Below are 14,733 nucleotides of genomic sequence, written 5' to 3' on the forward strand. Positions count from 1 at the left end.
TTGTGCTAGCCATCGCCATCCAAGGAAAAAGGGTCTCACTGTCCAACCTATCTAACCATCTGATTACCTTATACGTCTCAATTAACCTTCTTCGCCTCTCAACCTTCTTCTCCCTAATGAAAACAGCCTCAAGTCTCTCAGCCTTTCCTCGTAAGACCTTCCCTCTACACCAGGCAACATCCCAGTAAATCTCCTCTAAACCCTTTCCAAAGCTTCCACATCTTTCCAATAATGCAGTGACCAGAACTGTATGCAATACTTGGTTCTGGGGAGTGGCAGCCAAGATCTCATGATTTAGGCTACATGTCTCCACAAGAAGAAAGTGTAAACTATGATTAAAAATTCAATATTTGCCTACATAACAATAACTTTGCTTCAAAAGAGTTAGTTACATGGAGACAAGACAAGTTGCAATTGTTCTTCTTACAGTAGAGGCTGTTAGGGGTTAGTTTTAGTAGAGGGGTTCGAAACGTTTGATGGAGCGCAGGAGAAGAAACTGTTCACTTTGGCAGAAGAATTAGTAGCCAAAGGATATTAATGGAAGCTAGTTGACAACAGAACAGACAAGAATTATTTTCTCACTGAGCAGGCTGTTATGATGAGGATGCATTTCACAGTGGATCATAGCCTACAGTGTTGAAGCAGGCTGTTTGACCCATTGAGTCCACACTGATCTTGCAAAGACCATCCCCCTACCCTATCCCTGTAACCCTGCATTTCCCGTGGCTAATCCACCTAGCCTGCACATCTTTGGACCTTGGGAGAAAACCCATGCAGATGCGGGGAGAATGTGCAAACTCCACATAAAGTGGACTCAAATCCGAACCCATTGTGCTGTGACGCAGCAGTGTTAGCCATTGAGCCTCCCAAGGGAGGTGGATTTATACTTGAGAAAACAAAATATTCAGGATGATGGTAATACAGTGGGGCAAATGGGATTATTTTTACTGCCCTTTTACCAAGCTGGTACTGTACTGATGGCCAAACATCTGTACCAGAAGATTTTATTAACCTTTTTTGTGTATTCATTCACGGGAATGAGGGCATCACTGGCTGGGCCAGCATTTATTGCCCATCCCTAACTAGAGGCAACCACATTGCTGTGGGTCTTAAGTCAGATGTAGGCCAGACCAGGTAAGGATGGCGGTTTCCTTCCTCAAAGGACATTAATGAACCAGATGGTTTTTTCCGACAATTGACAATGGATTTATGGTCATCAGACTCTTAATTCCAGAAGTTTTATTGAATTCTAAACTCTACAACTTGCCATGGTGGGATTTGAACCTGGCTCCATAGAACATTACCTGGGTCTCTGGATTAATAGCACAGCAATAATATCACTGTGCCATCTCCTCCCTGATAACCTACAAAAGATGTGTCAGCCAGAGATCACTTTGAGATATCTTAACGATGTAATTATTCAGTATTGAATGTTGATTTCTTATTCTTTTCAATACTTTTCAGCAGCTTTTTAGTCAAATGTGCCATGGGCTTGCCTCAAACTGGCTGGAAACCACAGATGTTTCTCAGCGCTATGTCAACCAATGAGGTGGAACACACCAGGTTTGTTACCCAGTCAATGGAAACATCGTAGACTGATGCTTTGATGTGACTGATCAACTTGGTGACTAGCAACCAGACTTCTTAATTCTTAAATCATTGCTGGATCTCCTTCAGGACTGTACAGTCTATGATACCAATGGATCAAGAAATGGCTTACACCATGCCCTGCTGATAAATGAGCTACTGGTTTGTTTATCCTCACTAACCAGCAAGGTAGTCTGCTCTGAGTAACCTCATCTCAGTCAGGCCTCTGGGTTAGGGGTGTGATCAGCGATTACTGTTGCGATTTACCTACTGATTTCTGTTAGGGATGAGGATGTCTTTATACAGTCTCAGGTACATCCACAGCACACCACGTTCATGGAGGGCAATCGGCTGTGGGGGAGAAGGTCCTAATCCAAACTGTGTATTACCACATACCCTTGGCACACATGCTAACCTGTTTACATACATGGAGAAACAATGGATATGCCATGCTAGTAATAGACTCATCAGTAATGGCGTTTCAAATGCTCCTCCATGTTGGTGCCACTCAAATCACCACAATACGATCTGTCTCAATTTGCCTTACAAACACGTGTACAATTTAAGAGCAGAGATAGACCATTCAGCCTCTCTAACCTGCTCCTCTATTCAATGAGATCAAGCCTGATCTATGCGTGTTTTGAATTCTACATTTCCATTGGTTCAAATTATAAATGCAGGTCTCTTGAAAACTCAAACAGAACAGCTCCAGAGTTGCAGGTGACGCTGTTTGGACTTTGCTTAACAAGTTAGCTAAGTACCCCTCTCGACTCTACTTTGATCTCACCCCACTCTTGTTTCCTCCGCTCTTTCCTATTTTGTTGTTACAGTTGACAGTGCTTGTAACTTGTTAATTAAGTGAATTAATAAATTGATATTGTGTTCTAAAAATAAAAACACGGTTGAGTCTTTCTTCAGTAGGATATTGGTCTTTGGACAGGGAAAGGGCTCAAAAGGGCAAGGACGTTTGTAATACACCACAGATTTACAACAAAATCCTTCTAATTTGGAAAGTCTTTTGCTCACTAACATGATTGAGACATCAGTGTAAAAAATGTCATCTTTCCTGATAATCTCCTCTGATTCCTTTGGCTAGCAAGATCTATCCATCTGTCTTAAATATTCCTTCTATACTGTCAATGCTGTCCGACGTTGTCTAACACTTCTGCCTGGGGCGAGTTTTCCAATGAAAATAAATGAGGAGATGGCTCACTCCTGCTCGTCTTGCTGATGCCTAGAGCCTGTAACATCAGAAGCCGAGAGCCCCTAAAATTCATCATTCAACAAAACAGCCACTCAGCAAAAAAACAAACTGCATCATCAAGTACTCTCAGCTGTCTGATTACTTTTACTTACTTCGACACTTGATTCAAAATAATTTCTAGACATTCCGCACTTTGTGTCATAGCGTCATCCAGCATGGAAACAGATTCTTTGGTCCAACCATATTCCCAAACTAAACTAGTCCAACTTGCTTGATTAGCCCATATCCACCCAAACCTTTCCGTTTCATCAACTTATCCAAATGTCTTTTAAATGGTGTAACTGCACCTGCATCCACCACTTCCTCATTCCAAACACAAACCACTCCTGTGTAAAAAAAGTTGCCCCATATGTCCTTTTTAAAACTTTCTCCTCACACCTTAAAAATATGGCCCCCTAATTTTGCGCTCCCCCACCTCAGAAAAAAGATCTTTGCTATTCACCTTATCTGTATACCTATGGTTTTATAAATCTCCATAAGCTCACCCATCAACCTCTTATGCTCCAGTGCAAAAGATCCCAGCCTAATTTTATAACTCACCCTGGTATCTCTTTTCTGAACCCTCTCCAATTTAATTTTTCCTGCAGCATTGTGACCAGAACTGCACACAGTACTCCAGAACAGACCTCACCAACGTCCCGTACAACCTCAACCTGATGTCTCAACTCCCAAAGCACCAGTGATGCAAGGAAGGAAAGCCAAAATAATCTGCCAGAATTCCCGTACCACAATCTGATAGCGGTTGCTTGAAAGTTCATGAGGGTCAAGGTGCCCTACAAAAGCAAGGCTCTGCATCTTTAGGAGGGACGACGGAACAGTGAACGACCCAGATTTTTCCCAGAGTTGGGCCAACACCCCCAGATCCAGGATTCCTGCACCACTTCCATTTCTGATCATTCTATGGGTGCAGTAGCCTGCCTACTCCCAGTATTCACCACCCTGTCCTGCCAGCTCCATTGCAGAAGTGAGCAGTCCAGCTCCCACAACCCCTATTATTTTAGTGGGCCTGTTAATGGTTTAATGCCACTCAGAGGAGGCAGGACTCGGGGCACGGGGGGGGGAACCCAGACTCAAATGACGAACAAAAACAAAACCCCTGGCTCCTGAAATTCTTGCATTGAAATGCACAAGATGTGTTCTTTCCCTTTCTACAGTTATGCCACTTATACATTACATGCAGTTTTTAGTGTTGTGATTAATTGTACAATTTTGATCTGGAGAGGTAAATTGATCAGCATTACATAAGCACTAGAGTACTTTACTCATGGAAAATCTGTTGTTACACATTCAAAACTGAAGAAAATAGGCTTTGGTAATAGTCAATTGTCACAATCTGAAGTGATCTAAATTTTCACAGCTCAAGGACATTGTTGAGATTGGAAGCTTTGAGCTATAGGCAGAGGTTGAATAGACTGGGAATTTTTCCCTGGGGCTGAAGGGTGCCCTTTTAGAGGTTTGTAAAATCATGAGGGACATGGATAGGGTGAATAGCCAAGGTCTTTTCCCCAGGGTAGCAGAGTCCAAAACTAGAGGGTACAGGCTTAAGGTGAAAGGTTAAAGGTTTAAAAGGGATCTGAGGGGGATCACTATTTTCACGCAGAGAGTGGGTGCGTGTATGGAATGAGCTGCCAGAGGAAGTGGTGGAGGCTGGTACAATTACAACATTCCAGCACATCTTTGGACTGTGGGATGAAACCAGAGCGCCTGGAGGAAACCACGCAGACATGGGGAGAACGTGCAAACTCCACATGGACAGTTACCGGAGGTGGGAATCGAACCTGGGTCCCTGGCGCTGTGAGGCAGCAGTGCCAACCACTGAGCCATTATGCTGCCTATTTCTTCAAGCAACAAATAAATGTGACTTATCCAGCACCATCCTCACCTCCAGAAAAAAAAATCCAAAAATTAAGTACGCCATAAACTGCTCTCTCATGGCTCCAGGGAAAAGTTTCTCTCAGAGATGGGAGAGCTGAGAGGACATTCCATCAAGATGTTTAGAACAAGGATGATTTAGACAAATACATTCAGAAAAGCAGCTTCCACCGATGTAATGGTCAAGGACCAGAGGACACTGATTGAACGAGTCTGAACAATGGGTGGGGGAGTAGGAGTGACTTGTTCTTCAAGCGGGCAGGCGCACACACCTCTTTCTGCACTGTGACCATTTGATGGTAAATTCTTTTCTTTTCAAACCATCCCATCTGATCTTCCCCAACCACCCCTCGAACGATTAATTCTACAACCATTTGTAGTTCCCTGGCCCTTCAGCCAATTGGCCAAACACCTTATGTCAGCCAAGACAGTGAGCTCAAACATGGAAGATATCAGAGAGCTGAGACCAGACAAGTTGCCATTGAATGGTCACATTTTCCCCACAGATTCATGGAGGAGTGACACGATGCAGGATGCTTTGCTGATTTCTCTCCTCCCTGCGGTTGCCCCAACTGGGATCAGAAAATTCCACTGGGAATCAAACCTGGGCCATTTCCTGACCTTTAGCACTCATTACCGCACTGTGCAATACATTTACCCAACAGCACATCAGTCAGGCTTAGAAGGATCAAGTGAGCTTATAATAAGCTATGCAGCTCCATGCATTTCAAACATGCATCCAAATCGACAGAAACAATCCTCTGTCGTAGGCCTCAAGCTATTCAGGATGTTTTCTAACAATGCTGCCAGCTCCTGCACAGACTTGCTGAGATAGTTTAATATGTTAAAAAAAAAATAGCGTTTGAAAGGCGCTACCATCTGATGAAAGGAAATTCAAAGCAGATCTTCAAGGAAAAATGAGAGGAGGAAGAAAGGAATTCCGCCCTCTGACAAGGAGCCCTTTCTTCTCCATCCAGCTGGTTAATTGGGGCTGACAAAACGTCAAGCGTCAATCTTCAGGGAGATGCGAGGATGTGGGGGTGAAGCCAACAGTAGCAGCGCTAGGAGAAATGGATCAAGATCAAACCTCAACTTCAGACAGGCGATGGGTGAGCAACACTAAATCACTTTTCTACCAGATCATGATTACACCACTCAATGCCAGGCAAAATTATGACACAAGCTAAAAGCCAGAAAATCACTTGCTGATTGATTTCTACCTCCCACCACAGGGAGGTGAGGGAAGCTAACTTGCTATTTGCCTTTGGCTCTACCCAATACTGCTATGGGTTTGTTAGCTTGTTATTTAGTCTGAAGACATGTGAAAAGCCCCCTACAAACTGATAAAAGGCTTCAAAGGCTTGCTCAGACATACCTCCTGTCTGTGAACCTACTTGATATAACAGTCATACAGAGAGGTGCTGTGCAACTCTCAGTCCTGTCCCTTGTCTGAGTTAGCAGTTTTCTATTGTGGAGGCCAGGACTGTGGGGTCCTGTCAATGGATGCAGTTTCAAAGATCCTTGTGCAGGAAAACAAAGATGACAATGAAAGAACATTGGTGCACAGTTAGCCTCAGGGTCATGCCATGATATATAGCCCCAGCCGTAGTGTGTGTTGGAAAAAATAAAGAAACGTGTGTTTATAATGGTGCCATTTGGAATCTTTTTGGGTGTTTAAGGTGAGAGATTGGTGCCAAACAAGCAGGCTGCTTCTTTCTGGATGGTGTCAAACTTCTAGAGTGTTGTTGGAGCTGCACCCATCCAGGTAAGTGAGGAACATTCCATCACACTCTGGACTTGTGCTATGTAGATAGCGGGCAGGCTGCGGTGAGTCTTTCACCACACAATGTCCATTCATTGGCAAGTTTTAGTAGCCATAGGCATTTGTAGAGTTTGAACAATTGAGTTTCTGGCCACCCTTTCAATCCTCAAGGAATCTGATGGTGAAGCATTTGATGACAGTAATAACTCTGAATATCAAGGGAGGATTGGTTTAAATTCAGTATCACTAGAGAGGATCATTGCCCAATGTGGCATGAATGTAATTTGTCACTTTGCTCAGGTCTTGCTGCAAATAGGCACTCCATCCTTTATTACCTGCATACCAAATTGCATCTACTTCTTCTACACCTACGTGCAGTAGATGCAAAACCTGAAGATATCCCCTCTCAAATTTTATCCTTCCGGTCACACATGGCAGTATTTTAAATTGACAGAGTGGGTTGGAATCACAGAAACCCCACAGTGTGGAAGCAAGTCATTTTCCCCATCGAGTCCACACCCACCCGCTGAAGAGCATCTCACCCAAACCCACCCTGTCCCTGCAAACTTGCATTCTCTATGGCTAATCCACTTAGCCTGCACATCCCAATGCAGCAATTTAGCATGGCTATTCCACCTAACCTGCACACCTTTGGACTGTGGGAAGACATCTATGCAGACAGGGGGGAGAATGTGCAAACTCTACACACAATCACCTGAAGGTGGAATTGAACCCAGGTCCCCAGCACTGTGCCACTGTGGGAAAAAAAAGAAACAAGTGGGAATCTAGGCTATACTAAGAGACACAAATGGCACAAAGTGAGGAAGTTATGTTAAACCTTTCAAAATCACTGGATAGATCTCTTCAGCAACAGTGCTGTCACCACAGTTTAGTAAGAGGTCAAGGTCTGAAAATAGGTATAAAATAGTGCCAAAGATAAGGGAATGGTTAGAGGATCTGAAGAAGCTGGGTTTAATAGAAGCCTTTCAAGTTATAAATACTTACATTAGATTAGATTACATTAGATTACATTACAGTGTGGAAACAGGCCCTTCGGCCCAACAAGTCCACACCGACCCACCGAAGCGCAACCCACCCATACCTCTACATTTCGCCCTTACCTAACACTATGGGCAATTTAGCATGGCCAATTCACCTGACCTGCACATCTTTGAACTGTGGGAGGAAACCAGAGCACCTGGAGGAAACCCACGCAGACACGGGGAGAATGTGCAAACTCCACACAGTCAGTCGCCTGAGGCGGGAATTGAAGCCGGCACTCCGGCACTGTGAGGCAGCAGTGAGATAGTGAGAAACTATTAGTATCGGTGTGAGGATCACTAATCAGAGGATACAGGTGAAAATGAAGCTATGCAGATTTTTTTTATAACCTAGAGTCCAGGTGGAAGATAGGTCAATAACACCTTTCAAAAGGAAATGGAAAAAATGCTCGAAACGGAAATGTTTGCAAGATGGGGCACAAGTAGGGGAATAAGGATAATGAAAACCCTTCCAAGGGGTTTGGTACAACCATGATTAATGTGATGGCATTCCTGGGCAGAGCACCATTCTGTGATTGCATGCTTCATGAACCCTAGCTTTCAGACGTTGTTGTGGTGTCTGCAGTTTTGCAGATCAACCTGTTTGCAAGGCGGGGTCAGCAATGTGTCCCTGCTGGAATTGACTGAGCAGGTAAATAAGATGACTGCGACATTGTAATATATATTTGCAGTCCCACTTGATGACAGGTAACCAAGTCAGCACTGATATAACTTGCAGCTATTATAGAGCTCAACTTGCTGAAATATGACTCGTTGTCTTCAATCAAAACTGAAGAGTAAACTCAGAACAGCCCATCACACGAGCTTGAAGGACGAGCTAACACTAATGAAAAGGACAGACTTTTCTTGGACTTGGTGATGAAAAAGCATGTCTTCAATTTCCTTTCATTGCAATAATGTCCCAACCAATCAAATGCCACTCTCGACTCCTGTTGGCATGCCTCAGCAATCATCCATAAATTAACAAAAGGTCACAAAATGATTTTTCACAAAGACTACGCCCCTTCAAAGTTTAGATGGGTGCATCAGGAAAAGGGTAGCGACAGTCAAATGAAAGATGTTAATGATAAGCCATGCATTAATATCAGTTAGCATTCACTAGATAGCAAAGGACAGTCACATCATCATCTTTCACAGGCAATCTTAACACAAGGGTCACCTGTCTTGTCAAGTGAATATTCAAAAGGATTTAGATTACATTAGATTCCCGACAGCGTGGAAACAGGCCCTTCGGTCCAACAAGTCCACACCGACCCTCCAAAGAGTAACTCACCCAGACCCATTTCCCTCTAACTAATGCAGCTAACACAATGGGCAATTTAGCATGGCCAATTCACCTGACCTGCATATCTTTGGACTGTGGGAGGAAACCGGAGCACCCAGAGGAAAACCATGCAGACACGGCGAGAATGTGCAAACTCTACACAATCAGTCACCCAAGGCTGGAATCGAACCTGGGACCCTGGTGCTGTGAGGCAGCAATGCTAACCACTGAGCCACTGTGCTGCCCATATTTCATGGCATTATTTAGAGGAGAGCCAAATGCGTTCTTGTTAAGGCTAATATAATGTGAGTAGTTTTGTGTATTCATAGATTGTGAACATCTGGACCAGCATGTATTGCCCACCTTAGTGACTTACTACACTATTACAGAGGGTAGTTGAGAGTCAAGCAGATTGATATGGGTCTGAAATCACATCTAGGACAGACCAGGTTGGGTCTGCAGATTTCCCTCCTGAAAAGCGTTCATGAACACATGGGTATTTACACCAGTTGAGAGTAGTCATCGTTAGATTGGATTTTTAATTCCAGGTTTGATTTTTCTTATTGAATTCAAATGTCACCATCAAGCATGATGACATTTGAACCCACGCTCCAAGAAATATCAGTCTGGGCTCCTGGATTACTCACCTAGTGACATTGCCACACCCTTTCCTTAATTGCTGATGTATATCATGTCTAACAATGACAACAACAGTCATGTGCAAAGAATGGAAATGTGTTGGCACAGGCTTGGAGGGCCAAAGGACTTGTTCCTGTGCAGTTTTGTTCTTTGTTGGAAGAGTCGGTGTTAGTAAATACATCCACAGAACACAATTAAAGGTCACAGTGAAAACTGCAAATAGATCAACCGATGTTAACTTTCCTCACAATGTTCAGGCTCTGCATTCTCCTGATCCAGGTATGTCCACAGACAACAGTAGAAGATTGATTGTGAAGGCAGCGTTTGGTATGCTTTCCTTTATTGGTCAGAGTATGTAGTCCAGGAGTTGGGAGGTCATGTTGCAGCTGTATACAGAACATTGGTTAGGCCACTTTTGGAATATTGCGTGCTATTGTGGTCTCCTGCCTATCAGAAGGATGTTGTGAAACTTGAAAGGGTTCAGAAAAGCTTTTCAAGGATGTTGCCAGGGTTGGAGGATTTGAGCTATAGGGAGAGGTTGAATAGGTTAGGGCTGTTTTCTCTGGAGAATTCAAGGCTGAGAGGTGACCTTACAGAGATTTATAAAATCATGAGGGGCATGGATACGATAAATAGACAAAGTCTAGGGGAGTCCAGAACTCAATGGCAGAGATTTAGGGCGAGAGGAGAAAGATATAAAAGAGATCCAAGGGGCAACGTTTTCAAGCAGAGCGTGGTACGTGTATGGAATGAGCTGCCAGAGGAAGTGGTGGAGGCCGGTACAATTGCAACATTTAAAAGTATTCTGGATGGGTTTATGAATAGGAAGGGTTTGGAGGGATATGGGTCGGGGTGCTGGCAGGTAGGACTAGATCTGGGTTGGGATATCTGGTCAGCATGGACAAGTTGGACCGAAAGGTCTATTTCCATGCTGTACATCTCCATGACTCTATGAATGCAGATGCTGGAGATCAGAGTCAAAATGTGTGGTGCTGGAAAAGCACAGCCAGTCAGGCAGCATCCAAGGAGCAGGAGAATCGACGTATCAGGCATAAACATTCCTGATGAAGGGCTTATGCTCCCTGACCTGCTGTGCTTTTCCAGCGCCACACTTCCTAACAACAGCAGAAGTGAGTCAGAATTACACCACCCAGACTAAACATCTTTTGAAGTGTTTGAGAGCGAGAGTGAGAGAGTGTTTGTGTGTTGTGTGGGCATGTGTGCGCGTGCATGAGAGAGAGATAGCATGTGTGTGAGTGAGAGAGTAAGAGAGAGCGAGAGAGAGCGAGAGAGAGAGAGAGAGAGAGAGAAAGAAAGAAAAAGAGTGAGAGAGTGGCAAGGGGGAAAAGAGTGTAGAGCATCTAGCCATTTATTTCATTTACTCTGTGTCAAAATTAGCTCCCACTTCTACTATTTAGAACAATAACTGCATTTTGAAAGTAATTCGTTAACTGTGAAGTGTTTTGTAACACCTTATGGACCTCAACAGCATCTATGGCAATACAGGAAGTTCACCCATGAACTGGACAGGGTCAAAAAGCAGCAAATTGTTAATAATTTGCGAGACTTCATCTCCCCCTCCATTCCCCAGGCTCCCTGCCTCATCTCCAAATGGATTAAGGTGTTAGCTTTCTGAGAAAGAGGAATAAGGTTCAACATCAGCCCACATGTATTTGGCCTCCAGGTCAGTATGTTGTACACAGGAACAGAATGCTAACAGAAGCTAGAGTGTGTAGAGTGGCTCTTTCTTCCTTAACAATATTAAACACTCAAAAGCTGTCAATAATATGAGCTCAGGTCATTTAATGCGAATTTGTTCAAAGCATTAAATTCCACATCGATCTGAGTTGCCGACAAGTTGGATTGGTTTACAGACAGGAACGCATTGACCTACCAAAGATTGATGCTTTGATAGCTCTGATAGAGACCTCCCCAAATGATCACACTCACCTGTAGGATTTTGTGTGAATTTATTCAGTTTTCAGTTGTTTGCTTTCACTTTCCACAACATTAGCCTCGAAGAGGTTCAGAAGCCAAAGTTATTGGATCACCTTGTCCATACATTGTGTTTCACCCTGACACTGAATAAAATGGAGCAAGGTGAACCCAAATTTCTGCCTTGAATGGTTTGGATTTAGCTCGTCTTCCTCACGATATGGAGCAGTGGTGGGGGAAAGAGAAGTGCTATAACTCTAATCAGTGTGGGAGAGCATGGCTCAGGGAGAAAAAACATCACTAAGAGTTCCCATTCTAAAGACTGGTAGAACATTATTGCACATCAATATCTCAAAAGAAAAGCAAGGGGGGGAAATATTAAACATTCCAACAGTTTTAACAATCTCAATTTAATTTCCTTTCTCCAGCAAGACATTTATAATATCTTGTATATGCTGCATCAGAAATAGCTCATATAATAGACTGAGCAGTCCACCTACTCTAACCTTTTACCAACTGGAAAAGCATTCCTCGGAAATAATAGCATCACACAGCATGGAAACAGACCCTTCGGTCCAATTAATGTCACCCATTTCTCATGAACTGGGTTGAGATTGAAACTTCACTTGAGCTTCTTATTGACAACAGAGGAAAGGAGTTGGCTTGATATATCTTGGCTCATGGCTTTGGAATGGACCTTACATCCAAGAACGAACACCGATTTCCGATGTGAAACAAAAGTCTCCAAATATTGGAACAGCAAATCCTCAGTGTGCCATCCTTCCACATTCACTCATGGTATTGTACCTTTGTTGTCATGTTTGCACACTGGATGCCAACTTTGAAACAGCGTGAGCCAATAACTATGAATGCTTTGTTTTCTTGCTGTGATGAAAGCACATCATTCGGCTGGCCCAATCCTGGCTATTCAACGTCCAAGTACCACTGAGCAAACTCATTGAAATGGCAGAGTTGTGCAATCCACCCATTACTGGCTGATAACAGAAAGCTTCTGCTCTGTGCAGGTGCAAGTATGACAGGCAAACCTTAACAACCAAGTGTCCAGAAGTATTTCAAAGCTTTTTTTTTAAAAAACATGAAAGCAGGAACATACAGCAAGTTAGTTCATGTACACTCAAAAAGAACCAAAAAGAATCCCCAAACAGAACATTAAAAATTATACAAATCACTTGAACTGCTTGATTAAGTTCCAGTAAGTCATTCCCTCCAGGTATCTGTTATTCTATACATAAATCACTTAAGCTGTTTGATTAGATTCCCATATGGAAACCCCTCTCGGTAACCAGTGCTCAAGGAATAAATAATTCAAACCTCTTGTGCACAACTCATTCCAACTTATCCAATATTTTACATGTGACTTCAGCTCAGTGGTAGTCTTCTTGCTCTTAAGCCCAGATATATGCATTGGAGGCAGTCTGAAAAAAAAAGGCTGATACCAGGGTTGAAGGGAGTGTCTTATGTGGACGGGTAGATTAGATTGGTCCTATGTTGGAATATAGGAAAACGAGAGGTGACCTCATTAAAACATACAGGGTTCTTAAGATGACTTGAAAAGGGGAGATGCGAAAAAGTTGCTTCTTCTTGTGAGAGTGTCTAGGACCAGAGGGTATAGTCCCAGAATAAGAAGCCACACACTTACAGAAATGAGGAGGAATCTTTTCTCTCAGAGGATGGTGAACCTGTGGAATTCTTTATGGTTGAAGTTGGGTCATCACATAAATGCAAGGTTGAAAGAAACATTTTTAATCAGTAAGGAAATCAAGGATTATGAAGAAAAGTGAATTTGAGGATTATCAGCCATTGAATGATGGAGCAGACTAGATGGGTTGAATGGTCTCCATCTGCCCCTATATCTCATGGCCTCATGGTCTCATCCAAGTATTCTGGGTTGAATCTGAGCAGCTCCTTCCTCCCTGCATGCCACTTCACACCCCCCTTTCCCTTCCCCCCCCCCCCCCCCCCATGACTCTACTCCCATTCGGCTTTGCCCTAGATCATGGGACAACCTGCAGGACATTGAGAACTTACTGTCGAAGCTGTTGTGTTGCGTCGTGAGCATCATCTGCACTGCATTGCTGGCATTCCTCACCATTGCCTCGAATTCACTGAGACTCCTTTTGGCCAAGTTGTCCTCCATTTCGCTCGTGCAGCAGGTGTAACCCTGTGGGCAGATCCGCAGGTGCTCTCCTGAAACACAACATACATCCAAATGTGAGAATGAAGCTTGATAGTGTTATGGACCAGACCAAACCCCCTAAAAAATTAAGAAGATAGCCTAGACTTTAACTTTTTCTTATTTAAAAGGTAAGTGTAAGGCATTGCATTCCATTGGTTAAACTACCAGCCTTGAAGCAAAACACACTATATTAATTCACTTAAGTTAAAATACAACACAAGAAAGAAGAAATTAAAATCACAACTCTATTGGAAAACCTAAAGAATAACAGATTATTTAACTACCAAACAGGTAACCGTTCCAAAACAGCAACATCCCATAAACACACCCTTGCTAATGGCAAATTCAGTAAAAAGTAGATTGTCTCACATGCAATTCTGTAGTCCAGGAGGAAAAACATAGGGAAAACTCAGAGTGCAGGAGGGAAGAGACCTACTGCATCTTCCAAACTCAGCTTCAAGACCTCCGGCAACAACCGCTGTTGAAAAACTTAAACTAAAAGTCCTGGTTCTGTGGGAGCTTGACCCCACCGATTCAGGCTGCTTCTATTGTTCCAACATTTAAAAAAAAACAAGGCCTAACAAACTGTTTACTCTGTTAGAATCAAATAGACAGCATGGCACCTGTATCTTAAAACCTCTCTTCAAAAAATAACAGGACAAACTATACCTCTTAAAGCCACAATATTGTCATAGTGAAAAGGCTGAACCAATTAAAAGCCCTAGTCAAAGTATTTTCAAATTTTCCCAAAATGTAATCTTCTAATAGCCCACTGGAAGTGAAGGAATACTTAAAAGTTTTCTGTTTCCCAGGAACCCCTAGGGAAGCTTTGTCAATAGGTGTTCAAAATGATAAGGAGCTCTGAAAAAAATGATAGGGAGAAGTTGCTTCCACTGGAAGGAGCAGAGGGCAGGGTTTCAGATCATTGGCAAAAACCAACAGTGAGGGAGAGTCAGGAGACCTTTTTTTTGCAAAGAGACAATGAATGGTTCAAAATGTACTGCCTCAAAAAATGTCGGAAGCAGATTCAACAAAAAAAAATTCAAAGGGAATTTGATAAGAAGGAATATTTGTGAGGCATTTAAGGAATGAGGAAAGAGAGGGTAAGTGGGACAAACGAGATAGCCTTGAGCAAATATCTGAATAATTTGT

The 14,733-nt window shown here is 43.0% G+C and overlaps 1 protein-coding gene across 1 annotated transcript in view; it reads right to left on the minus strand.

Moving 5' to 3' along the window:
• The window catches only part of LOC122555733 (glypican-1-like), a 192,444-nt gene that overhangs the window by 97,538 nt on the left and 80,173 nt on the right, over nt 1–14,733 (minus strand). Inside the window, exon 2 of the mRNA XM_043701793.1 lies at nt 13,434–13,592. Within this exon, the coding sequence (XP_043557728.1) occupies nt 13,434–13,592 (159 nt within the window). The remainder of the gene's footprint in view (nt 1–13,433; nt 13,593–14,733) is intronic.

Source organism: Chiloscyllium plagiosum, chromosome 13 (assembly GCF_004010195.1).
Source record: "Chiloscyllium plagiosum isolate BGI_BamShark_2017 chromosome 13, ASM401019v2, whole genome shotgun sequence".
Classification (NCBI taxonomy): Eukaryota; Metazoa; Chordata; class Chondrichthyes; order Orectolobiformes; family Hemiscylliidae; genus Chiloscyllium; species Chiloscyllium plagiosum.